This window comes from Equus quagga, chromosome 21 (genome assembly GCF_021613505.1).
Source record: "Equus quagga isolate Etosha38 chromosome 21, UCLA_HA_Equagga_1.0, whole genome shotgun sequence".
Classification (NCBI taxonomy): Eukaryota; Metazoa; Chordata; class Mammalia; order Perissodactyla; family Equidae; genus Equus; species Equus quagga.
Window position 1 is genome coordinate 1,012,651 of NC_060287.1, and position 27,716 is coordinate 1,040,366.

General features: G+C 37.4%; 1 protein-coding gene across 3 annotated transcripts in view; it reads right to left on the reverse strand.

Moving 5' to 3' along the window:
* The window catches only part of EPHA3 (EPH receptor A3), a 365,687-nt gene that overhangs the window by 254,499 nt on the left and 83,472 nt on the right, over positions 1 to 27,716 (reverse strand). For all 3 annotated transcript variants that reach the window (XM_046647947.1, XM_046647948.1, XM_046647946.1), the window contains exon 3: positions 9,636 to 10,296. In XM_046647947.1, the coding sequence (XP_046503903.1) occupies positions 9,636 to 10,296 (661 nt within the window). The remainder of the gene's footprint in view (positions 1 to 9,635; positions 10,297 to 27,716) is intronic.

The following is a 27,716-nucleotide window of genomic DNA, read 5'->3' on the forward strand; positions in this document are numbered from 1 at the left end:
TGTTTCAATCCTGTTTTCCCTTGCCTTGAAGAAGCTCTTTAGTCTGATGAAGTTCCATTTGTTTATTCTTTCTATTGTTTCCCTTGTCTGAAAAGACATAGTGTCAAAAAAGATCCTTTTGATACTCACGTCAAAGAGTGTACTGCCTACTTATTCTTCTAGAAGTCTTATGGTTTCAGGTCTTACCTTTTGGTCTTTGATCCATTTTGAGTTTATTTTTGAGAACGGTGAAAAAGAATGGTCAATTTTCATTCTTTTACATGTGGCTGTCCAGTTTTCCCAGCACCATTTGTTGACGAGACTTACTTTTCTCCATTGTATGCCCTCAGCTCCTTTGTCGAAGATTAGCTGTCCATAGATGTGTGGTTTTATTTCTGGGCTTTCAATTCTGCTCCGTTGATCTGTGGGCCTGGTTTTGTACCAGTACCATGCTGTTGTGATTACTGTAGCTTTGTAGTATGTTTTGAACTCAGGGATTGTGATGCCTCCAGCTTTGTTCTTTTTTCTCAGGATTGCTTTAGCAGTTTTGGGACTTTTGTGGCCCCATATGAATTTTAGGCTTCTTTATTCTATTTCTGTAAAGAATGTCTTTGGGATTCTGATTGGGGTTGCATTGAATCTGTAGATTGCTTTAGGCAGAATGGACATTTTAACTATGTTTATTCTTCCAATCCATGTGCATGGAATGTCTTTCCATCTCTTTATGTCATCATCAATTTCTTTCAGGAAAGTCTTGTAGTTTTCATTGTATAGGTATTTCACTTTCTAAATTTACCCCAAGGTATTTTATTTTTGTGTTGTGATTGTGAATGAGATTGTGTTCTTGAGTTCTTTTTCTGTTAGTTCATTATTAGAGTATAAAAATGCTACTGATTTACGTAAGTTGATTTTATACCCTGCAACTTAGCTGTAATTGTTGATTATTTCTAATAGTTTTACAATGGATTCTTTGGAGGTTTCTATATATAAGATCATGTCATCTGCAAATAGCAAGAGTTTTGCTTCTTCATTGCCTATTTGGATTCCTTTTATTTCTTTTTACTGCCTAATTGCTCTGGCCAAAACCTCCAGTACTACGTTGAATAACAGTAGCAAGAGTGGTCACCTTTGTCTTGCTCCTGTTCTCAGAAGGTTGGCTTACAGTTTTTTCCACTGAGTATGATGTTGGCTGTGGGTTTGTCATATATGGACTTTACCATGTTGAAGTACTTTCCTTCTATACCCATTTTACTGAGAATTTTTATCATAAATGGATGGTGGATCTTGTTGAATGCTTTCTCTGCGTCTATTGAGATGATCATGTGGTTTCTGTTTCTCAATTTGTTAATGTGGTGTATCACGTTGATTGACTTGCAGATGTTGAAACATCCCTGTGCCCCTCATATAAATCCCCGTTGATCATGGTGTATGATCTTTTTAATGTATTGTTGTATTTGGTTTGCCATAATTTTGTTGAGGATTTTTGCATTCATCTTCATCAGTGATATTGGCCTGTAGTTTTCATTCTTTGTGTTGTCCTTGTCTGTTTTTGGGATCAGGGTGGTGTTGGCTTCGTAGAATGTCTTAGGGAGTGCTCCATCTTCCTTAATTTTCTGGAATAGTTTGAGAAGGATAGGTAGTAAATCTTCTTTGAATGTTTGGTAGAATTCTCCAGAGAACTCATCTGGTCCTGGACTTTTATTTTGGGGGAGGTTTTTGATTACTGTTTCAATTTCTTTACTTGTGATTGGTCTATTCAGATTCTCTGTTTCTTCTTGATTCAGTTTTGGGAGGTTGTAAGAGTCTAAGAATTTATCCATTTCTTCTAGGTGGCCCAATTTGTTGGCATATAGTTTTTCGTAGTATTCTTAAAATCTTTTGTATTTCTGTGATGCCCATTGTGATTTATTCTCTTTCATTTCTGATTTTATTTATTTGAGTCTTCTCTCTTTTTTCTTAGTGAGTCTGGCTAGGGGCTTGTCAATTTTGTTTATTTTCTCAAAGAACCAACTGTATGTTTCATTGACCCTTTCTACTGTCTTTTTTGTGTCAATTTGATTTATTTCTGCTCTAATTTTTATTATTTCCCTCCTTCTGCTGCCTTTGGGCTTTGTTTATTCTTCTTTTTCTAATTCTGCTAGGTGTCATTTGAGATTGCTTTTCTGATATTTTTCTTGTTTATTGAGGTGAGCCTGTATTGCAATGAATTTCCCTCTTGGGGCTGCTTTTGCTGCATCCCAAATGAGTTGGTATGGCATGTTTTCATTTTAATTTGTCTCCAGATAATATTTGATTTCTTCTTTAGTTTCTTCAATGATCCGTTGGTTGCTCAGTAGGATGTTGTTTAATCTACACATTTTTGCCCCTTTCCCAGCTTTATTCTTGTAGTTGATTTCTAGTTTCATAGCATTATGGTCAGAAAAGATGCTTGATATTATTTCAACCCTCTTGAATTTGTTGAGGCTTGCTTTTTTCCCAACATGTGGTCTATCTTTGAGAATGTTGCATGCATACTTGAGAAGAACGTGTAACCTGCTGTTTTTAATGGAGTGTTCTATATATATCTATTAAGTCCATCTGGTCTAGTTTTTCATTTACTTCTACAATTCCCTTATTGACTTTCTGTCTGGATGATCTATCCATTCGTGTTAGTTGGGTGTTGAGGTCGCCTATGATTATTGTATTATTGTTGATATCTCCTTTCAATTTTTTTAATGGTTGCTTTATGTACTTTGGTGCTCCTGTGTTGGGTGCATATATATTTATAAGTGTTATGTCTTCTTGGTGGAGAGTCCTTTTTATCATTATAAACTGCCCTTCTTTGTCTCTCTTTATCTGTTTTGCTTTGCAGTCTCCTTTGTCTAATATAAGTATGGTAACAACTGCTTTCTTATGTTCATTATTAGCTTGGAGTATCATCTTCCACCACTTCACTCTGAGTCTGTGTTTGTCTTTGGGGCTGAGGTGTGTTTCCTGGAGGCAGCATATTGTTGGGTCTTGTTCTTTAATCCATCCTGCCCCTCTGTGTCTTTTGATTGGAGAGTTCAATCCATTCACATTTAGAGTGATTATTGAAATGTGGGGGCCTAATGCTGCCATTTTATCACCTGTTTTCTGGTTCTCCTGAGTTTCCATTGTTTCTCATCCCATGATTTTTGGACTACCAATTCAGGTAGGTAGTTTTCTATATTGGCTTTCTTCTTATTTGTAATTTTTGTCTTTATTCTTGTTATTGGTTTAGTGGTTACCATGTAGTTTGTATAAAACATCTCATAGATGAGATAGTCCATTTTCTGGTATCCTCTTATTTCCTTAGATTAAGCCATTCCATCCCTTTCCTCTTCCCCTTCGAGGTTGTTATTGTCAGATCTTTTTCTTCCTTCTTGTGTTGTGAGTTTGTGGTTAAAATGACAAGATTATGTTTATTCTTGGTGTTTCCCTTCCTTTTATCTTTAATGTTATACTTAGCCTTTGCTAACCTGTTCTGATAGAGAGCTTCAACTTTCTGATTTTGTCTTTCTACTTATCTCCTTTGCTCTGGGTTTTGTAACCCCTTTCCTTTTCTTTATTTTTTCAGGTATGAAGGTCTTCCTGAGCATTTCTTGGGGGGGGGGGGGTCTTGTGGCGAAAAACTCCCTTAACTTTTGTTTATCTGGGAAAGTTTTTATTTCTCCATCATATTTGAAGGATATTTTTGCTGGATAGAGTATTCTTGGCTGCAAGTTTTTGTCCTTCAGAGTTTTGAATATATCATTCCACTCTCTCCTAGCCTGTAAGATATCTACTAAGAAATCTCCTGACAGCTTGATGGGGGTTCCTATGTAGGTTATTTTCTTCTGCCCTGCTGCCCTTAGTATTTTCTCTTTGTCATTGACTTTTGCAAGCTTCACTACTATATGCCTTCAGGTTGGTCTTCTTACATTGATAAAGTTTGGAGCTCTATTAGCTTCTGTCACCTGGAGTCCCATCTGTCTCCAGCTTTTGGAAGTTCTCAGCCATTATTTCTTTGAACAGGCTTTCTGCCCGGCTTCTCCTTCTCTTCTCCCTCTGGGATACCTATAATCCTTATGTTGCATTTCCTAATTGAATCAGATACTTCTCAGAGAGTTTCTTCATTTCTTTTTAGTTTTAATTCTCTCTCCTCCTCTATCTGAAGCATTTCTATATTCCTATCTTCCATATTGCTAATTTTGTCTTCTGTATTATCGACCTTACTGTTCAGAGAGTCCAGATTTTTCTTAATCTCCTCCATTGTGTTCTTCATTTGCAATATTTCTGATTGGTTCTTTTTTATAGTATCAAGCTCTTTTGTGACATTGCTGCGGAACTCATTGAGTTGTCTATCTGTATTCTCTCTGAACTCATTGAGTTTTTTAATGATGGCTATTTTGAATTCATGTCCTTTAGGTTATAGATATCACTGTCTTACGGATTGTTTTCTGAGTACTTGTCATTTTCCTTCTGTTCTGCAGATTTAATGTATTTTTTCATACTGCTTGATGGTGTGCTATGCCTCTGCATAGAGATAGAGTTTGGTTACTGCTTCCACTTGCTTCTACTGGTGGGGGAGGGGGCAGTCGCTGTGTAATCTGCACCAACCAGGATCCCTGTCAGCTGTTCCTGACCAAGCCTGGGCCCCTCCTCATGGATACAGTGGCCCTGTGGGGTCTCCTGTCAGCTGTAGGGACAATTGCAAGGAGGCCTCGGGTTGCTAGTGCCTACTCTCATAGTCTGCCTAGACGTGCTCCCTCCTTAGTGTCTGCAGTGGTGTTATGGGCTTTCACAGTGGCTGGGAGCAGGTTCACCTAGACTCGCAGCTCTGCCACCATCAGGTCCCACAGGATCTCACTTGTCCACTATGGGCTGCAGCACAGCTATGGGTATCTACTGCAGTCTGTGGTTAGCTCACCCAGCTGTGCCACTTCTGTTCCAGTGCCTCAGAGCCTTGTGATTGCCAGGTGGGGCCTCTCCACTAATGCTGAGCAGAAGCTTTCCCTGTGGCTGTTGTGGGACCATGGATTTTCCCCCTGGACCAAGGAGCAGTCATTCTGGGGCTCCAAATTGTCACTGCCCCCTCACACAGTCCCACTGGGTCTCCCTTGCTGTGTACACACAACATTTTGAACTATGAACCAAGATAATTTATCAGTAACAATGTGCATCTTCCTCTTCTTAGTGTTCAGTGCAGAACTTGGCACATATTAGAGCCTCAGTAAGTGTTGAATAATTGAATAAATAATCCAAGGGCATTTTCCATGACTTTGTCTCAGTTCAGAAAAAGTAGACTGTTGTGAAAGTTTGGATTATATACATGAGAAGTATAATGCCATGGTTAGAATTCTGGCTCTGGATAAAGATAACTGGTTTTATTTATAGTTCTGAAATTTATGGATAACATTTTTTAATACAAAATATTTTTATCAATATATTTTTCCTATAAAAAGGATATTGTCTCATTTTCATCATTTAGTTTCCTAAACTTTGCCCCAAATATCTGTCTAGAGTGGAATAGATAATTCAGAATATCTCATTACTAAAGTCAGGAAATACCCTCGTTATGAAATTTAGATTCTTTATAAGGTCTCCCTGGGGAGCAAACTCAGAACACAAAACTTTAATGGGACTTCTACACGTTCTGAGATTTTGAGATAATGATTCAATAAACAAATTATAAACCTCGCCTCCTGGAATGTGTAAGCTATATAAGGAGTTAGTCCTTTCTCCCCAGCCCAAAAGTTTCTAAGCACAATAGTGATGAGTTCGAAACTCTCAGCACAGAAGCTTTTCTTTATTAACGAACCATTTCCATTATTAACTTTGAAATACTCAAAATTAATCTCTTCTTCCTCTACATTGCCAAGGAAGCTTGTACCCCTGGTAAAAGATTCATCGGTCTTTGTTGTATTAAAATTATTCACTTATGTATCTATATTTCATGCTAGATTGTGAACTCCTGGAGAGTAGATACAATGACTTACTCATCTATATTTTCCCTGTGTCTGACACATTATTACTTTGTACTAATAGATGGTCAGAAATACTAACTGAATTAAATTTGGTAGACTTTTTCCCATATCTAAGATGCTTGACAATCCACATATCCATATTTTATTGGATATCATCCAAGCTAAGCTTAGTCTTCCAAAATATGATATTTTGGCCAGTATTTTTTTTTAAATCTAGAAACAGAAAGATCTGGGAAATAAACTGAAATAGATAAACCTTATATTAACAGATTCTTGGTTACACTGTGGTAATTCTCTGTGGTCCTACTTATCCTTTAATATACTCTAAAAATACTAAATACTAAGAAATCCTCCACCTCCAGCAGAATTTGTGTCTGTGTGGGATGCCCTGATCTCTGCCACCATTGGACTGAATCATAGGGAAGCACTGTGGACTGAAGGTAAGACTGCAGCCTTTGAATCAGTCTGCCTGCTTTCACATCTCAAGTCCAATGCTTACTCACTAAAGAATTTAAGGTAAGATATGTAACCTATCAAAGCTTTGCTCTAATTTTTAAAATGGAGATAATAATAATATGTATCTATAGGTTATTTTGAGGAATTAATGAAACAGCTCATGGGAACTACTTAGCAAAAAAGTGCAGTGCCTGACATCTAGTAGGTAAAGAGTATTAACAATCTTTGAATTCTCATACAGTAATAAAATGAAGTAGGTGCTCATAGATATTTGTTGAAATAAAGTGGATGAGTCTTGTTTTTCTCCACATTAAGCAACTGAAAGCCTATGCTTGCTGATCATTGTGTTAAGAAATTACCCTGAGGTGTTTAAAATCTGGCTGCATGTGTACTCCAAGTGGCAGACATGTCAAGGTACTGTTCCATCCTTTGAAAAAAGAGAGACACAATATGTTTTGTAAAAAACAAAGAAAAAACTAACCTCACAGAATACATGACATTTGTTCAGCCATCTTTTCATCTGTACTTTTTCTAAGTATTCCCATTCCTCTGTGTGCCTGAACGGAAGCACTCTGCCAGAACATTGCTTTGTGAGGGTCATAGCAAGCTATTCCAACCAGTCTAAAGCTTATTTAAAAAACAACCCACAAATTAAACCTTAAAAAAGGAAACTATAACAACCACAACAAACACCAGTACTACCACTGACAACAACAACAAAATTAAGAGCCTCAGACCATGCTGGCCAACACTAGCACAGACACTAGCCTATAGAGCTAACTGGTTGAGTACTGGATTTTTAAAACGTAGTAGAGTAATACCCAAAGAGACATATTAAAACAAATATTTGATAAAGTAAAATTGGTTTAGACTTGATACTTATGTAAATCAGAACAAAGTAGAATACCTTGACACATTGTCTAATAACCTGAAGACACGAAGATCTTTTGATTTTGAAAAGAAGCCAAAACTCACTGGGCAACGTCAACAAATGTCAAGATATAACCATAAGGACATGCTCCACCTTTAAATTACATTCCTAAAAAAGTCATCCTTCTTTTTTTCTTCCAATCATATCCCATTTACTGTACCATCTCTGATTCTAGTATGATTATTTTTATTGGTTTATATCTTCAAAGTCTTTTTCTCAGAATAATTTGCTATTTATGCATATGTATCTTTTATTCTGAAACTAGTATTTTGAAATTCTGAGAGTGAATGTCTGTGATGACACAGCGTTACTATTTCAAGGACGGGCTACTGATGTCCTTTAACATAATAGACTACTAGATTAATGGATGTAAAACTTTGACATGAATGTTATCTCTAAGAGTAATCTTCACATAGAGTAGCATTGAACAGTGTAGTAGTTACTTAAAAAAAGTGGGTCAGTAAATTAAAATGAGGTTACAAAACAGTAGCAATTCTGAATTCATTGTGAGCTTCCCAAATACAATTAATGTGACTTTTTTCTATTCAACTACTAAATTTTGTCCTCAAGACAGCATGCAATATAGGCTAATTATTTGGATGCTTTATTTCTATTAACACATTTATGTGATTCTATTTACCTAATTGATACTTATTTTTATACTTCTTATAACTTTGAATGGAGTATAAAGCACTACATAAAAATTATTTAAGATCCAAACATCTAATGGTTAGGTTTCTTGCTCAGTGCAATATTTTATAAGAAATAGCTCTGCATAAGTTGATACATAGTACTGACATGGAGACGTACATATTCCTCTCCTGTTGTGAGTATCAGAGACAGCATCAATGGGGATCAAATTGGAGGGAATAGAAAATTTTTAAATCCTCCTGAGCTAAGCTTTCATTATTTTCTTTAAAATAAATCTCTAAAATATCTCCAAAATAAATACCATATATCACAAACTATACCTTCATAATGAAATACAACTCTAAGTGAACTTAAAGTCATTAAAACTTCTTTCCATTCATGTCTATAAGCAACTACCAGCTAGGATGTTGTTTCAATTTTAGAACTTTCAAAACCATATTTAGTAACAATATTCTTATGGTGCTTCACGAGAATCTAAATAACATGGAGAAGTATGAGGCTAGAGTGTACCATTTGCTTTCATTAAAAAATAATTTTCTTACAAACTATGTTTATGGTCAAAAGCAAAATGCTATGTTCTGTTCAGATTGTTAGAAAGATTAATTTATGTATAAAGTATATTCATTTCTTCTGCATGGACTTGAGACTTACTGAACAGACATGAGTGGAATGCCAAACTCATTTCCTTTGGCAGAAAGTAACAGCAAGCAAAGTATTAAAACAGACTAGACTCCAATTACCAGCTGCTTAAGTTCTTGATGTATTTATACATTTAAATTTTTAATCATAATTTCAGTGTGTTCTTAAGCATAAAACCTTGGATATGCTAATTAACAAGTTTTAAGATTAAGTGGGAATTTTCATCTGATATATCATAATTTTATATGGAAAAAGATGAACTTTTAATTGATTTTTCTCCAAGTGCAAAGAGATTTTTTTAATAAAAATCAATTTGACAGAGTTCAATTTCTGTGACATTACATTAAGGATCAAATATGCATTCCAATATAAGGTGTAGCACAGATATTCTGAGCAGCCAAAAGGGCCAAATCATGGAGCAAAAAAAGCAAAAAAAATATGACTCCTCTATACATCAAACACTGAAGCACCAACCCTGGATTTTTACACAAAATAATCTTTGGTAAAGCACCAATGCCTTTAAGTAAACACATATTTGATGCACAGATGTCACTGAAGCAAAGGCTATTTTATCGCAATGAGGTACATTTTACTACATCAATGAGCACTGGCATAAACAGTTTGTGCAGTATCTAACTGTTAGAATTATGTTAGCCGAGTGCCAGTGATGTTTCTTCCCTCTGCATAAAAGAGAGAAAGATTTTTTTCTTTCAGTTGGTCTGGAGTTACATTATTGTAGTCATTAAATAGCAAAGAAAACTTAAAAATAGCATATATAACACTTCTAGTGGGGTGTAAACCAGTACCACATAATCAAACATGTTAATATTTCTACAACAAATTACGAACCAACACACCAAGTGGGATAAACTTAGTGTATAAATAGACTTTTTTCAGTTTGAGACATGTTTTGCTACCAAGTAAGTTCAGGCTGGGTTCATCTCTTTCAATTACTCTGTGATAAACTCCCAGGTGAGAAATACCACTCAAAGGAAAATAGAGAAGACTCTTACCTCGGCACATCAAACCTCCTTCTTCGTAGCCAGCATTGCAAGAGCACTTGCCGATGGGTACAAGCCATTCTCCTTCTGTGCTGCAGTACATCCTGGGAGCATCTTCCTCCTTAGAATTGTTAACACAAGAACCTCTGACTTCCACCAGGGATTGGGAATCCATGGGTACTGTGTCTGGAAACATAGCCAGATTCTTCACCGTAAATGGGCACTTTTTGAAGTATACCCTCACAGACACCAAGGCAACACAAGCACCAACATCTTGAAAAGCCAAATAAAATCCCTTTTTGTTGACAGGACCTACTTCTCTAACCTCAGTGTTGAGTTTAAGAATTCTGTCCCCGAGATCCATTTGAGTGAAACTTTCATCAGCTGCAATGGTATCTATCTTTGTAAACTGATGCTCTCGGAATTTGACCCCATGATCATCATCTGACTCCATGTAATACAGGTTGAAAGTCTCCTTGCAAGTTCCCGAAACCAGTGGAATGCTATTGCAGTCCCTCAGAGTGAACTTGAGCTCCACGTAGATCTTCTGAGCCGAGTTCCTGGAGACCCAGTTTGTCCTCAGCCAATTATTTTGACTGTGATCCATGACATTGCACACCTGGTAAGTCCTGATGGGTGTGTAATGTTCATCAACACCACTGATCTCTTCCCACTGAAGAATCAAAGGAGGAAAAAAAAAAGGAGACTCAGAATTAATGAGGCAAACATAATGAATACAAGGTGAACGTGTCAGTAGCATCACAGGAAATACGAAGTAAACAAGCAGAAACTTCAGTGTTATTCATTAAAGATCATGATGTGGAGAAATTCCAAAACATTCTTGTTTGTAGTTTTTCTTATTTTCAAGGTTCTCTGAGTTCATTGACACAAAGTAATTTATAATTTTGACGAACACATTTGAATTGGATTGCAGTTTATGGAATATTCAAGAAAAAGTTGCTTAGTAATTGATTATACTTAGCCTAATATTCCAGGATCAAAACTCCAAATCGGTCATCTCCAATAACATAATGAAATGGTTTTGTTGTATATTTTTGAATTGTTTTTTGCTTGTTATTTTTAAAAGAATGCAAAATACCACTGCCTAAAATGAATCTTTATTAAACTTTTCCCAATTTGGGCCAAATTTTGGTAAAGTCAATATCTGGCAAAACAAAGTAAATCTAAATGACATCATTACCATGGATCTTCATGCGTGACATTTTTTAAGGTACTTAGTCATTTCAAGGAATATGTGTTGAGGAACTATGAAAGCAAATTTGAAGTAAAAATATAAACATGGCTCCCTTCCCCCTCAAAATAAAACTTTAATAGTTATGCATGGAGAACTGAAGACATACGTGTAGTAAGCATTTCAATTCTTAATATCTTTTACCCACATTAAATTTTATGCAAGCAAGAAATAAATGGATATGTAGGTTGCTGCTATTATTATAGCAGTTAGGATTATCCTAATACAACTTTTCTCACTGTAAAAACACTTAAAAAGCTTTAAGATTTTTTAGAACAGTGAGGATTGCTTCCTGTGATCCTTAGGCCAGACATAGAGAAGCTTTTAAGTTAGCATCAGACAGTTTGTGTTACTTATGATTCGATAACTACTATACTACCTGTTTTAACTATTATCCTCATGTCTATATTTTATTTTCACCATGCCAAATTTTGCCTGCTGCTGCCATGAAAATACACCTTTTGCCATGTCATTCTGGAATTCAGAGTCTTCTATGGCTCCCCAGAACCTACGCAATAGCTTGCAAACTCTTTAGTTTTTGTGTTTTCCCAAAAACTGGTCCCAATTTAAATTTATATTTTTCCGAAAGTATGAATTGAGACTAGTGACTGATATGTCTTACTCAGCACACACTGTGCTCTTGTCACTGTGAACTCTTCCACTGTTTTTGCAAGTTATGTGGGATCTTCCTTTGTTTGTGGTACCACCTCACCTGGACTGTCTCATTTCTTCTTGATGCCTTCCACTACCCTGTCATTCTTAAGAAACTTTCTCTATTATTCAACTCTAATTAAATGCCTTATTCATTTACAAACTTAATTCATGATCCATGCTAGGATTAATTTAGTTTTGGTACACACACGTTTGCTAAATTTTAGCCCTCTTCATATCCTCCATGGTATGCAGCACAAAGCTTCACCTTTGGGAGATGCACAAAAATGCTTTTTGTCTTATAATATGTGTAGGAATCATTCAGGGGGTGAAGAAATATAAAGTTCTTATTAGAGAATGCATTTTAATTTTGTAAATACATAAATAAAATCATGTGAAGCCCATTACAAATGTGTTCCTAAATTTTTCTCTATTAAGAGAGTTAATTATTTTCATCATGAATGGCAAGTTTTAGATATTTTTAGTTAAATTAAGGGCATTTAAAGTGTATTAACATTTTTTCTATTTATATTTATTGAAAGCACATAGGAATTCCAGTCCCCAAATTCTACTGACAGAATGAAATAAAATATTAATTTGTTAAATTGGTGGTAACCACAAGCAAAGAAATACGACATTTATTTGGACTTTGAATTCATTGGAAAAAATAAATTATTTACTTTAGGATGTTTGAATTATCAAATGTGTGGACCCCAATGGGTGTGAGAAACACAGTCTAAAAACTTCTATTCTCCATGGCTCTCTTACCAACCTAAAAACAAAGCAGAAACAAATGAAAAGTACTTATTTTAATAATCTTAGATCATTTAGGGTCTGGAATATAAGACAGGCACTCATTTTCTGGAGACAAAATTGGCTTGACTTCATTGGTCACATCCAAGGTCCAACAAAGGAACAAATTTGAACTGGTCTAGAAAACTCTAAACATAATATACAAGATATATTTCCATCTAAATGTAAGAATAGAAAATATTCACACCATACTTTAATGATCACCTGTACATCGTTTCAAACATCCGTGCCATGACTGTATTCTGCAGAGAGTTTTTAGGAAGAAAAGTGCCCCTGAGAGCTCAGGTCTCAAGTCTTTACACCGAGGTGCCTATAATAGTACAGTCACACTCAAAGCAAAATTAATGTATTAGTTTAAAATCAGAGAAATAAAAGAAGAGCGAACAGTTGGAGCTCAGAAAAACTCTGATGTTGAAAAGTCAGTGTTATGTGGAATCTTCTCCATTATCCTGACATCGGTCCTACAAGGGCTTTGTAAAGTACAGAGCTAACAAACCTCCAAAGAACAGATGTCTTCTGTGAACATGTTACAGAAAGTTAGATCATGAACATCATTACTTAAAAATACACCAACTGACTTAAAAACTTTTAGGTCAAGATTTCCTTATCAGAATAGATATGAGTTTGTGCTTTGATGGCTGAATCGGTTGCAAATTTCTCCTGCTATGAACAGCGTTCACTAGACATCAGAGAAGAGACTATGTAGAGATTTTCATAATTTGATGCAAAATATTATTTTAATTATGGAGATATCACTGTAGTTTAACACTTTTCCTCTCAGTGTTAATTTGGCAAGCTATCACGTGTCCTTGAATGCAGAGGTATAAATTGCAAGAAGATAACGCAAACAGCATCAGATGCTTTGCACATAAAAGGTTGCAGAGAGCAATTATCACTTCATTAATTTGTAATGAAGACCAAATTGCCTGTAAGTGATGGTGGATTTCCATCTCAGACCACATGCAAGAAAAGCAAGTCTCTAATTCTAGAATTTGCTAAAGACTAAAGATAGTAGAAATAAAATCTCTACATGAACATTTTCTCAATAGCAGCAGTAACAACGGAAACCATTAATGAAAGATGTTGTAAAATCTACACTTTACAAATTTAAAGAATGTCCATATTTACCCCCTCTTCCTACTCCAAGAACTAATGTGTAACCTTCATAAATTATTGGAGATATTATATTGTTATAGTAATTGTCCCAAAGTGGACCTGGAGAAAAAATGGATGACGTATAAAATTAGTGACATATAGAATTGAGTGGTTCAAATCATCTTTCTCTTCATTTTCCTCATCCTTAAAAAAATTCTCTGCAAGGGTGCCCAGCTGTAAAGTTGTCTTCTGCAGAAAAGGACACAGAACTAGGAAGAGCTCAAATTCTTCCTACAGCTCAAATTTAAAACCAACAATTCTGGTATTTAGATTCCAGATTCTTACTCTGAGCTTTAATTATTAGACCACAGAGGCCAGAGCTGAGTTGCTTGTTTTTTCTTCTTTTTCCAGGTTGCTATAACTATAAGAAAGCCATGTGCCCAGACTTCCTCTGCCTAGAAGGGTCATTCTGAAATCTATTCCCAGCAGCAAAACCACAGTGGAGCTCCTCATCGTCAAGAGAGAGTGTGGGGTGTGAAAGACACTCTTAATTTATGTTTTCTAGACAGCAGAGTTCCTTGTCACTGAGACAAACATGTATTTTGGTGGGAAACATATATTTTTAATAACTAATCAGCACTTAACTTAATAGCTATCATTTGCACAAGCTTCAATTATAGTAATTAAGGATTTATACTCATTATTGATTTTAGTTACTCTCTGAGATATATTTTTAGGTACTTCCTAATAGGTAGTATTTTCTTTAAGAAATGGAGAATCTGCAATACATTCAGTGCATAGATTAACATGATGTGGGAAATATTAAGAAAGTAAGAAAAAATAACTTCACGATTTACCTTACAAGACTTAAAACCAGTTTTTTGGAAATTTGAAGATGACAATTAAAAGAAAATGATCGCCAGTATTCTTATTTTTACAATGTTACAGTTACACTTCAATGGTTAATAAGAAACATATGGTTCTGCACTTTACAAAATGCTAATGATGATTAATCTTGCCCTCAATAATTTTAAGTGATGTTAAGTTAGTTTGTGTTATTCTTTCTTCACTCATATTTCTTACTCCCATGTTTCTTTCCCTTTGTACACACCCATAGTCATCTCAAAGTTCACCCTAGAAATATTTGAACATTTATCTCATATCTGCATGTTAAGCATGCAGATGTATGTTGCTTACAGTAAGGATGTTAATATCAAGCATCAGGCACAGATATATCTACAAAAATCAGTATTTTCCATCCATACGTAGTTTTTCTTAGCTCATTCTACTCCCAAAAGTACACACACACAGATATATATTTCTAATAATATTATATAAAATGGTAGAGTAAAATGAAAAAGGTGAGAAAAATGAGGAATAAGATTGTTTGATTTTTGGGTCTTTGTTACTGTTGCTGCTGATTTTTGGTCAAGTAAGAGAATTACAATTGCAACCAGGGATCCAGGAGAGAGAAGATGGGGATTTTATCTTGGAAACCCAGCATCAGCAACAAGATGGGGTCCAGGGTCTAAGGATAGAAATACCCAGAGGGGCATGCCTGGGATGGTATGGCCAGTAATCTTAATGAATGCCATCCACTACCCTCCCCCCACTTTTAACCCCTATATGTCCAGCAGAAATTTGATAATGGTATTAAAACTGTCTTATTAAATATAGGGAGGACAACATCTCATTTGGGGTAAAATATACTAAGAGCTGGAAAACCAGGAAAGGATTTAAAGGACCAGAGATTTTTTTTAAATTTATTTTTATTGTGGCAACATTGGTTTATAACATTATATAAATTTTGGGTGTGTATCATTATATTTTGATTTCTGTGTAGACTACATCATGTTCACTACCCAAAGACTAATTATAATCCATCACTACACACATGTGCCTAAATACCCCTTTCACCCTCCTCCCTTCCACTTCCCCTCTGGTAACCACCAATCCAGTCTGTTTCTACGTGTTTGTTTGTCCTTGTTTATCTTCTACTTATGAGTGAGATCATATGGTATTTGACTTTGTCCCTCTGACTTATTTTGCTTAGTGTATTGCCCTCAACGTCCATCCATGTCGTCACAAATGGCCAGATTTTATCATTTCTTAGGGCTGAGTAGTATTCCATTGTGCAAATATAGCACATCTTCTTTATCCATTAGTCTCTTGATGGGCACCTAGGTTGCTTCAAAGTCTTGGTTATTGTGAATAATGCTGCAATGAACACAGGGGAGCATGTATCTTCATGCATTTGTGTTTTCATGTTCTTTTCATAAATACCCAGCTGTGGGATAGCTGGATCATATGGTAGATCTATTCTTAATTTTCTGAGGAATCTCCATACTGTTTTCCACAGTGGCTGCACCAGTTTGCACTCCCACCAGCAGTTTATGAGGGTTCCCTTCTCTTCACATCCTCTCCAACACTTGTTTCCTATCCTGTTAATTATAGCCATTCTGACAGGAGTGAGATGATGTCTCATTGTAGCTTTTATTTGCATTTACCTGATAGCTAATGATGTTGAACATCTTTTCATGTGCCTGTTGTCCACCTGTATATCTTCTTTGGAAAAATGTCTGCTCAGATCTTTTGCTAATTTTTTAATTGCATTGTTAATTTTTTTGTTGTTGAGCTCTATGAGTTCTTTATATGTTTTGGATATTAACCCCTTATCTGATATATGGTTTGCAAATATCTTCTCCCAATTGTTAGGTTGTCTTTTCGTTTTGTTGATGGTTTCCTTTGCTGTGCAGAAGCTTTTTAGTTTGATGTAGTCCCATTTGTTCATTTTTTGTATTGTTTCCCTTGCCCAGTCAGACATAGTACTTGAAAATATGCTGCTAAGACTGATGTTGAAGAGTGTACTGCCTATGTTTTCTTCTAGAAGTTTCCTGGTTAGAGGACCAGAGATTATGAATGAGAAAAGACAACAAAGGATTTCGAGTGAGAGGAAGAGTTTAGACCTGGAGGACGTAAGATCGCTGTTTAGAATTCTCAGGCATATTGGCCAGGCCATGATACCGTCTGTAAGTACAAGATGCAGTCTGTTACAGGCATTGTCTTCCGAAAGCTTGAGGGCATGGGGATCCTTGGGAGCCCTGCAGGGTGTGCCTTAGATTCTCTGTCTCTCTCCAGCACCTCGCGCTCACCAATGCTCCCACCTTCATTCTCAGTCCTTCTCGGTTTCTTTCAACCTGGACAGGAACCAGAGCACCCTTGGCTTCGCCATTGCAGGGCTTCATTCGTACGTCCTCTCCTCCCAGTCAGGATTCAGTGGGATTTTAGGGAGACCTCAGGGCTGTGGCCACACCTTCGCACCTTATTTCTGACCACTGTCTGTCTAATTCTCTTACATCAATGGTTCTCATTTCTGGCTAAACCTTAGCCAGAGAGCTTTTTTATAATACTGTTTCATCTAAACTAATTATTGTTTCCAAATTGCCTACAGTTGGGAACCAATGCTATATGTCCCTTGGCCTTCTGAATTATTAATTTCTGATGTCAACTTGACCTGACAGCATACTCCAAAATCAGCTTCCAAGACTTCTGAATCTCCTTAGAAACCATGTCTGAAGTTCTGGAAAGCCCTGCCCCTGTCTCTGCAGAAGGACCTTTTGCTAAGCTCACATGCCATCTGGGTTTGAATCCAGATTTGCCAAGGCCCAGACACGCCTCATGCAGAAGCTCACCTGGATAATGTCAGCTACTACCAGCCACCAAAGTTTGCGTGATATTATTAGAACAAACAAAGTAAATCTAATCAGAGTTTCTTCTATTTTGCATCTGGTGGTAAATATAAAACCTGTGTGTTACAGAAAGATGTAAACAAAGTCTGTGGGAAAGTCATCTTTATCACTGGGATGAATGCAAGACAACTGGCTTTAGGCATGCACTGTTTTTATAGTTTGCTAGTTCCCTCCTGTGATTTTGTTTGGTGATGTGTGATTTTTTAAGATGCTTCCATAATAGCAGTTTTGTTCAATTTGACATGCATTTATTAAATGTTTCTATGTGTAAAACCTATGTTAGAAAGTGTAGATCGTAAAAAGGTAAGTAGAATGCCATTTTTGTTATCAGAAGTTGATGCTGGAGGGAGCGGCATGAGAATCCCACAGGCAGATGATGACATGTTCTCTATTTGTGGTCCTGCAAGGAGCTGTGGAGAAAGGAAGTATTACCACCAGAAGGAAAGTTCTGGAACAGCATAAAGGAAGAAGAAAAGGAAGGTTAGAATGGCTCGAACTTTTACAGGTGGGAATATGGGGGCAGGCAGAGGGAGGAAAAGTGTGAGCAAACAGGAAGTTGTGTGAGGACCAACCTGTTTAAGGAATTGGGTTTTGGTGTGGCAGGACAAGGGGTGCTAAGCAGTGGGAGTGTGGGCAGCTGCTTAGAACAGAAAGGCCTGGGCCAGTTTGAGCAATATCAACTGACATGTCTTTACTTCATTTACTACAGTGAGACACTACTGAAGAGAGGCACATGGTCAGCTCTGGACCATGAGTTGGTTCTCCAAAGGAAAAAAAGAGGACGGTTTCAGACAGACCCCTGCAAAGACACAGAAGACAGGCCTTAAGATGACGTCTGTTGAGCGAATGTGCACCGAACATTCCCAAAAGATTATAAAGAGATGTCACTTTTTCTTGTGAATGAATAGAGGACACAACTACATGTGCAGAAAGTGTGACATAGCTCATTAAATTAGAATTTTTTTGACTGCTAACACATATTTCAGAAAGACTCCTGTTTGTACTGAAAGATTGCAAGCATCAACAGGAAAAAAATCAAGATATGTGTCTGTAAATAAATGCATTTCTTTAATTTTTCTCTTCTGAAACAGTGTTCTCATTATACTCTGTACATCTCCTTTCAAGAACAGTCAGCTTATATTTATTGAATAACTATAACATGCCAAACTCCGTATTAATAATATCGTAATGAAGGAGATAGACAGGGTACCTGTTCTTAAGGGACAGAGAGTCCCTTTGTTATATCCATTGTTATTTTTTTTTTTTAAGATTTTATTTTTTTTCCTTTTTCTCCCCAAAGCCGCCCAGTGCATAGTTGTCTATTCTTCGTCGTGGGTCCTTCTAGTTGTGGCATGTGGGACGCTGCCTCAGCGTGGTTCAATGAGCAGTGCCATGTCCGCGCCCAGGATTCGAACCAATGAAACACTGGGCCGCCTGCAGCGGAGCGCGCGAACTTAACCACGCGGCCACGGGGCCAGCCCCTATCCATTGTTATTTTATAAAGAGATACTCATTTCTTTCTTTCATTACTATTTTTTCTCCCCTACATGGTCTCCAGTTTGGCTCATCTTCCCCTCCCAAACATCTAGCCCAGTGGCTAAAACCAAGTACCCTACAGAGATTTACTAAAATTAAATCTCTTGTGATGTACCAAAAGTTAAATATATAACTAACAAAGTACAGAGGGGTGCTTGCTGGTACAGAAGGCATTGAATTTTAAAAATCAATACTCTGGAGAGGTATGTGTCAGAGAGTGGCTCTCACTAGGTAAAGACCCATTCCATGTTTATAAGAATTTGCAATTTTTTTTTTAAGAAAAAGAGGGAAATAAATTTCTAGAAACTAAGTGTCAGTAAATTTATGATAAAGAATTTTGGAAGAGATGGTAAACATCTTTGGAAGATGAAGAAAAGAATCTTGAAGTCTAGGAGATGGAGAGATGGCAATAGAAGAACTTTCAAAAATAATGCAAAATGCTTAAAGACCAACCAAAAAAGTGAATATCTAGTTAGAGGAATTGACTTGCAACAGATATGATGTGCTAAAATATAAACGATACCTTGGGGAGACCATATCTAAATTCACCGTTGTAAAATGTTTTCAATTAAACCTGCTAATTTGTATTTATTTTTCCTGTGAGGGGAAGAATGTCAACATTCTTTAATGGAAGGATAGGAAAAGTGTAATTTGCATTATAGAGAATTGATTTTAATAGTGAAATATTTCAATTTATAATGTGAAAGAGACTTATAATTGCAAAAATGTGATTTTAAAAACTATAACCATGAAGTATATCATTATCTGCAAATTACTTCGGTAAAGAGGAGCTCAATATGGTTAAAATATAATTTAACAAACCATTTATCTATTCCACAAAAGTTGGAAAAATAAACATTGTTTACATTTATCAGAGATTTTGCTCACTCTGTCTTCCTCTTCATATATAGCCAAATGACTTTACTTTTTATACAATAAATTTCCCTTGAATATTAGGGAATGGGACAATGAGACTATCATGTTTCCAATTCTTGGACAAATGTTCAATATGAAATTGCCCAATAAAAATGGTAATTTTAGAACTCAATATAACTGCTTGAAAATAATGGGGGGAAATTCCATGCAGGTTGGCTTAACTTGTCTGGATTGAAATCTGTGCTAAGACGGACATTTACAGAATTATTACAAATGTTCAGCTACTTAGAGACTCATGCATAGCGGTGACGGCAGAGCGCCTCGCACCAGTGGTGAGGTTCGTGTCGTTTCCCGCCATGACAATGCACCGCAGGCCCGGTAACTCACAGCGATTGACTATCCACCTGTGCAGCACTGACAGCGACGAAACGAAATCCACTCACGTCACTGTGGAACACATGCTCAGCTTTACAGATCTGTGGATAACTAAGTTTATTTTTTAACACAATAAGTATCATTCTTGAGGGCATTTCCCTGAAATGTAAGCTGCTTTATAGCAACCATCTTAAAGCTACAGAGACTCTTCTGCTGCTCTGCCAGTGAGGGTAGCAACAGCGCTTCCTGGAAACCTTCGACCCTCAGCCACCAAGCACCCTAGGGAGCCCAGAGTGAGGGGTGGAGTCACACAGCGCCTGGCTTGAGACCTAGCCCTGCGACCTGATGACCGGGAGGCTTAACAGACTGCGATTCAATTTACACACCTGTAAAATGGGGAAAAGAACAGAAAACTCTTTCTGCAGATTTGTGAGAAAAAGCAGATTACCCACTTAAAATAGTTGTAACACTGTGTGGCTTCTGGGAAACAGTAAATGAATGTTATTAGTATTCTGCTAAAACTAAGTTAACCAAAAGTGTCATTGGAATACACGGATGTTTTTTCCTTGTAAAATAATGGGAATGTATTTTAAATTCAAGCTTTTCCTATTTCTACTCTTTTCAAATGAGTCTAGAGTTCTTTTAAATTTATTTGAGGTTACCACAATTTCTGACAAGTGTAATATGTTTTATTGTTTTGAAATTCCATAAATACGATTAATGACAAAAGCTAGCTGAATATTGGACTGCTTCTTATTTTTATTATAAATGAGCCATCTTTTCTCTATGATCAATTTGCCATTTTATGTGGAGTAAAAGTTTTGCCAATAATATTCCACACTTTACCGGGTACTATTGTTCTGTAATTTCATTAAATATTTGACTTTGCCTCCTATTCTTTTTTTAAATAAAAAGTATATAATCTATCTGTATAACTTACTAATAAACATATTCTACCCTTTAATAAAATAAAAATATGTACTATTATTATGATGCTTTTACTTCATACTGGGCAGTGTGTTCCGCATCTGTGATCTCAGGTCTAAAATGGGGATGAGATCTATCTCTCTCATCGGATTGCTCAGTTGATTAATAGATGATGTTGATAGCTAATAAGTGCTTTCATAGTCATTACCTGCTAAGTAAAACAAATATTTATTAAGCACTTATGTACTAGTTTTCTGGTACTACCATTATGATAAAGGTGTAGAACTCATGGTTTCTTGCCCTGGAAAAGCTTACATTATAAGAATGGAAATACATGTGTGCAATGCTAATGTTAGACAGTCATGCATTCATTCAACAGAAATCCACTGTGAGCCAGGCACTCTTCTATGCCTTGGGGATGTCCCACCCCATGGAAAAAATAATAATCTTGTCACTAACGTTTTCATGGGGCTTATGTTCTTCTTGAGAGAAAACAAAGCGTAAGCAAACACACATACACACACACACACACACACACACCCATAGGTGAGGTAGTGATAATCATTACAAAGAAGAAGAAAGATAAAAACAGGATAAGGGAAGAGAAGATCATAGGTGAGTTGATGAAAATTATATCTTAGATGGAGTAACCAGGGATAAGTTCTCATTTCTGCAGACATGAGTGAAGTGGAAACCAGGCAAATATGTGGATACAGCGTCCCAGGCTGAGAGAAGAGGAAGCCCACAGGCGGTGAGACTGGTGGTGCGGTTGTAACCGAGGCACAGCAAGGAGGCCACTAGGGCTGAGGCCCCGGGGTGCAGGTGTGAAGTGGGGAAACGCTAAGCCGACAGGCAGCTGGGGACAAGAGCATTTAGGTCCATGTGAGGCGCTTTGGCTTTTATTCTCAGACAAATAGGAATTCAGTAAAGAGTTTGACCAGAACAGTGACATACTCCATCACGTATTGAAAAGGTCATGGGTTGCTGTGTGGAAAATAAACATAAGGAGCAAAGGTCCAAGATGCAAGGTCATTCGGAGGTTAATATAATAGCTTAGGTGAGAGAGGATGGGACATTATTGATGGGGGAGGGAGTGAACAAATCAAATTCTAGGAATATTTTGGTAGTAGAGCCAAAGGACTTGATGGTGGATTGGTGTGGGACATTAGAGAAGGGCAGAGAATGTGTCAAAGAATGGCAATACTCATTGTGGGAACAGAGAAAGAGAACAGCAGCTGAGAGGTGGCATTTAGGCAAGAAATTTAAACATAAGTGGAATTTTTATTAGTGAAAATAGGTGATGAGGGGAAAAAAGAAAAAGGAACACCCAGGCAGAGGAAGCAACATGAAAGAAAGGCATACAAACACAAAACTACTGACTAAATGTGGGTATTGTGAGGTAGCTAAAGTGAGAAAGGAAGCTAGTCTTTCTTTGATTAATCTGCCACCCCTGTTAGGCATGAGGGACTCTATTAGGTGCTGGAGTGATAACAATGAACAAAATGGTCTGAAATCTCTCTCCTCGGGGAGTGTACCCCCTAGAGGGAGAGACAGGTTAAAAAAACAAGATGAAGTAAAATTTATGTTTTCTTATATAGTGGTATGTTTTAAGAAGCAATAAAGGAGGCAAAGAGAGGGCACAGCTGTATATGTTGGGAGGAGGGGAAGATTTTAAAAAGAATGGCCCAGGAGAACCCCACTGGAAAGGTGATGTGATAAAGACCAGAAAAGATGGCTCACAGGAGAGGAAGCCTTCGCTGGCAGGTGACATTTGAGTAAAGGAGTGTGGATGCGTCAGGAAAGGGCATGAAGCCAAAGGAGACAGCCATAAGAAGCCCGGCAGGACATATTTGCAGTAAAAGGCCTCAAGAAGTGGGGTGTATCTGGAGTAAAGAGCCCCAAGGAGCAGGGTGTATCTGGAGTAAAGAGCCCCAAGGAGCGGGGTGTATCTGGAGTAAAGAGCCCCAAGGAGTGGGGAGTATCTGGAGTAGGGAGCCCCAAGGTGTAGGGTGTATCTGGAGTAAAGAGCCCCAAGGAGCAGGGTGTATCTGGAGTAAAGAGCCGCAAGGAGCGGGGTGTATCTGGAGTAAAGAGCCCCAAGGAGTGGGGTGTATCTGGAGTCGGGAGCCCCAAGGAGTAGGGTGTATCTGGAGTAAAGAGCCCCCAGGAGCGGGGTGTATCTGGAGTAAAGAGCCCCAAGGAGCAGGTGTATCTGGAGTAAAGAGCCCCCAGAAGCGGGGTGTATCTGGAGTAAAGAGCCCCAGGGATTGGGACGTATCTGGTGTATCCTAGGAAGAGGGAGGAAACGAGGGAAGAAAGGGAAGAGTTGAAGGAGTTTAAGTCCATCCTGGGCTGAGCAGAGGATTGACAAGTCTCATTGTTTCATAGCATCACGCTAGTTGCTATAAAGAGAACAGGAGAAATTAGAGAAGGAGTACGAGATGATCATACGGACGGCTTGGAGTGTAACTGAGGTTTTTCATGACTCAAGAGATTCAAACAAAGCTCAGATTTAGGACGTTAATTTGATAAGAGTATTTAGGATGGATTGGAGGAGGACTGGAGGAGATGACTTAGAGAGTTATCATGATTAGCTAAGGGAGGGGTGGAGGGAGCTTGTCCCTTTGGCTCATTATTGATGTCCAGCCCCAAGCACAGTTCCACATAGTCCATTCATTGAATGAGCAAGTGAAAGGGTAATTTTTAATGGCAGTAACATTTCAGGGGTAGGACTAAGACTTGGCAATTGATGGATATTTGGTTTGAGAAAACTGAAAACCTGAAAATGACTCTGAGGTTTTAAGCTAATATTTGATAAGCATATTGATCATATTATGAGGATGTTAATAGCTATGAGCTTTCTCAGAAATGCATCGTTTTGTTCTTGTTAAAATCCTGGGCAGCAGGTGCTGTTATCAACTAATTCTACAGATGAGGCAAATGAAGTTTAGTAAGGGATTCAACCACCTGCCCCAAATAAGTAGCTGGTAAAAAGTGGTGCCTGCATTCAAACCCAGGGCTCTTACATTACAAAGCCTTTTCTATTTTCCACTAATCTGTCTTGATGACTTGGAAATAATGTTAGTAGCAGAGAGAGGCGACAATATGGTGGGAAAAGTTTTGTGAGCAAGAAGAGCAGTTTTGTTTAATATAAGCCATCTGACACATCAGTGTGAAACACAGACAGAAACATTTTCAAAAGTTGGAAAGGTCATTCAGAAGTCAGAGGGGAAAAAAAGGTATAAAAATAGAAATCCAGGGGCCAGCCCCGTAGCCAAGTGATTAAGTTCACGCGCTTGGCTTTGGCAGCGCAGGGTTTCCCCGATTCAGACCGCGGGCACAGACTTAGCACCACTCATCAGGCCAAGCTGAGGTGGTGTCCCACATAGAAGAACTAGAATGTAGAACTATGTACTGGGGGGACTTTGGGGAGAAGAAGAAAAAAAAGGATTGGCAACAGATGTTAACTCGCAGCCAATCTTCAAAAACAAAAAAAAAGAATAGAAATCCAGATTTTGGAGCTGCATAACTAAAGCTTTGGAAGTGATTAAGATGATTAAAAAAGAAAAAATATAAGAAAAAAAGAATCTTAGAAACTGTTTTGAAATGCTTTAGCGGTTAGGAAGAGAAAGATGAGCTGATGAAAGAAATGAAAAGATTATAAAAATTGCTCTTTTAAAGCATCCGTATTGAAATGTTCACCACATCAAAAAGTTTCTTAAGGATGGAAAATACGGGAGTCTTTATGGAGGTAGGAGTTGAACAACGAGAAAACGTCAGAGATACGGGAAAGAACTTTGCATTTAACATAGAGGATACTTTACAGTGAAAGGCATGTGGTAGGCAAAAGGATATCTGTGACTACAAGAATTTTCTTTTAGGTAGTGGGGATTTTTCTAAAACTTTATGGAACTAAGGCGGGTATAGCAGAGAAAAAGTTGAGGTAGTAACCGCAGGCATTTTTTTAAACACTTTTCTTATTAAACAGAAAAGATTCAGTGGATTCTACAGGGACAGAGCCTGCATAAGGCATTTCCAACATAAAGGGACCTTGAGACCTTCTCCACAGTGGAAGAGACTGACATCTAGGGAGAGAGATAAAAGTGTCCACTGTCACAGTGCTGCTTGGTCTAGGGTCCAGCCTAGACCGACGAGATCCAGGTCTGACGCTCAGTTCCACATTCGCGCCAATACACCACACTGTCTCTGACAAACAGAAAGGACTAATTTTGAAGTCAGTTTGGTAGAACTCTGTTCCATTAGTAATCCATGGGAAATCTTAACTGGAAATTCCCCTCAGTCACCGGCAAAGATTAATGGGTTTGAAACAAATGCAGGAAGGTTATATTGCTATATTTTTAGAAATTTTGAAATCCCATTTTATAAGCACATCATTATGTACTTTATAGTACATTTTAACAAGTTTTTGAAATATTAGTATTTTTTAAAGGAAAGCTACATTTTTGGAAGAATATTTGAGAATGGACTTAACCTTATTTCAATCTTGACCTAAAGACAATTGCAAACAAAATTGGCAAACATCTCCCTAAAAAAATTAACATATGATCAGAAATGTTCTATAATATACAGTATATTCAGTTTCATAGCCCAAAGTGAATGGGATTAGAAGCAAAAATAATAAATAAATTGGGATTGTAAATAACCACATGTTCAGGATTACAAATAAGTGTAATACATGGAAGGTTCATAAAATTTTAGAGATGAAGGAAAATTTAAACATTTGAATGTGGAAAGTGGTTCAGCATTATTAACATTTGAATAGCAAGTAAACACACTGGGAGAAACTTAAAAAGCTAAAGGGTATGTATTCAGAACATTATTTTGTATGATAAACCTTTTCAAAGAAAGCGTAATTGAACCGTTACCAAAATGATTGAGAATAGAGAAAATTTTCCTGACAAATTAAATTTTGAAAAATAGGTTTATCAAATTGTAACAGTTGTTACAACAGTAATACAAGGACAGTATCAATTGGGGGAACAGTTGCTAATTATCATCAGAGAAATTTTGAACTTTAAAACAAAATTTGAATCCCCAAATCACGGCCAAATACAAAGGATACAGAGTTCTTGTTTTCTTCGTTCACAGTATGACCATTTATTTGTGTGCGATATCTCAAATATCTTGTAAATGGCCCACATAAAGAGAAGGTCTTCAACAGAATATATTATTTTGTGGTTTTAAACGTTACGCTAATATAATCCATAACTCTATGCTGTTATCCAAATAATATTTTACTTTCTACAAAAAGTTTCAGAGAATATTCACAGATAAATCCAAAAGCTTAGGTATAAATAATAGATGTGACAAAGCACATTTATTTGAAAATGACTTCAAACTTTACAAATTTCGAGCAGTATCTGCATTCCTGACCAAACGAGGATAAAACTGGTATTTTTATAGCACCTGTTGGCGTTGGATTAGCAGCAGGATGGCTCCTAGTATGCTTTTCCTAAAATCACAGACCTCCAGAGTCCCTCAGCATCCAGAGCTAAATGGCACCTAAAATGGTCACAGGGACCAGTTTACTGAGTAAGGATGCTGGAAAGAAAATATTCTGGTAGGATATTCCAGTCAATTCTGTACTCTGCTTATTGTAGAACTAACTCTTAAATGTCAGAACCATTTAGGTTGCTATAAATACCATTCAGTATTTATTTCTACTTTATTATATATATGATACATGTATTTTACGTAATATATACATATATACATAATATATACACTATTTTATGACATATATTAAAATATAAGTGGTGATTTTACATATATTATATTTTACCCTCATTTGTATGTATTATGAAAGTTTCTGCTTAATAATCAGAATCATGCTAATTTGAAGACAATTAAAAATCAATTCGTGTAACCCTGGATGCAAGAGGGCCGCAGAACATCATTTTCAGTATCAAGAACCATCCACTGGACTGTCGCTGGTGACTGTAGGTTAAGGAAGACTGTGGAGTGGAGTACGGATTCTAGAAGAAAATGTCTGCAGCCTCCTCTTGGATTGTGGTGTTCCATCACAGGCTTGCCTAGCGCCCAACAATATCCCACACTGAATGCTTTTTACTGGCCAGACACTTGTCTATGTTACTGGTACGTGTACTCTAATACAATCCTCATCTCTAACCTGAGGGGAAAAGAATATTACCATCTAATGCCCATGAAGGAAGAGGACAATGAACTACTACCAAAGGGTAAAGTAAGAAGGTCTGTCCTCATATACCAGAGAGGAGGGCGTCACACAGCAGGAAGGGACTGGGGGGAGGATGTCACGCACCTCGAAGGGACAGGGAGGGCGTCGTTGCGCACCAGGAAGGGACAGGGAGGCACTCGTCATCTGCCAGGAAGGTACCAAGGAGGTCCTCAAATGCTTGGAAGGGACAGAGGAGGTCATCATATACTAGGAAGGGACAGAGAGGAGGTCATTATCTGCTTGGAAGGGACAGAGGAGGTCTGTGGTCAAGCCCACAGTGCACAGATTGGGCTCTTAGTCATACTTCTCTGTGGAGCATGTTGTTTTGTTTATCTTACGTTTCTCGCTGTTTATTATTATTATTATTTTAGTGGGTCAGTTCCCAGTGACATTCTGTGCTTCTCATCCCCTCATATAGGTGTCAGAATCCTCCTTTTCCCAGCTCCGTTGCTTCCTGTGCATCCTTGGCACTACTGATGCTTTGACCTCTGGGTCCCAGTTCTTTCAGTGCCTTTTCTGTTCAGATTGTGGCCTCCCCACTGAGGCTGGGCCGCTGGTTCATAGCTGTGCACTTCTGTTCCCTCTTATCTAGTTCTATTGTA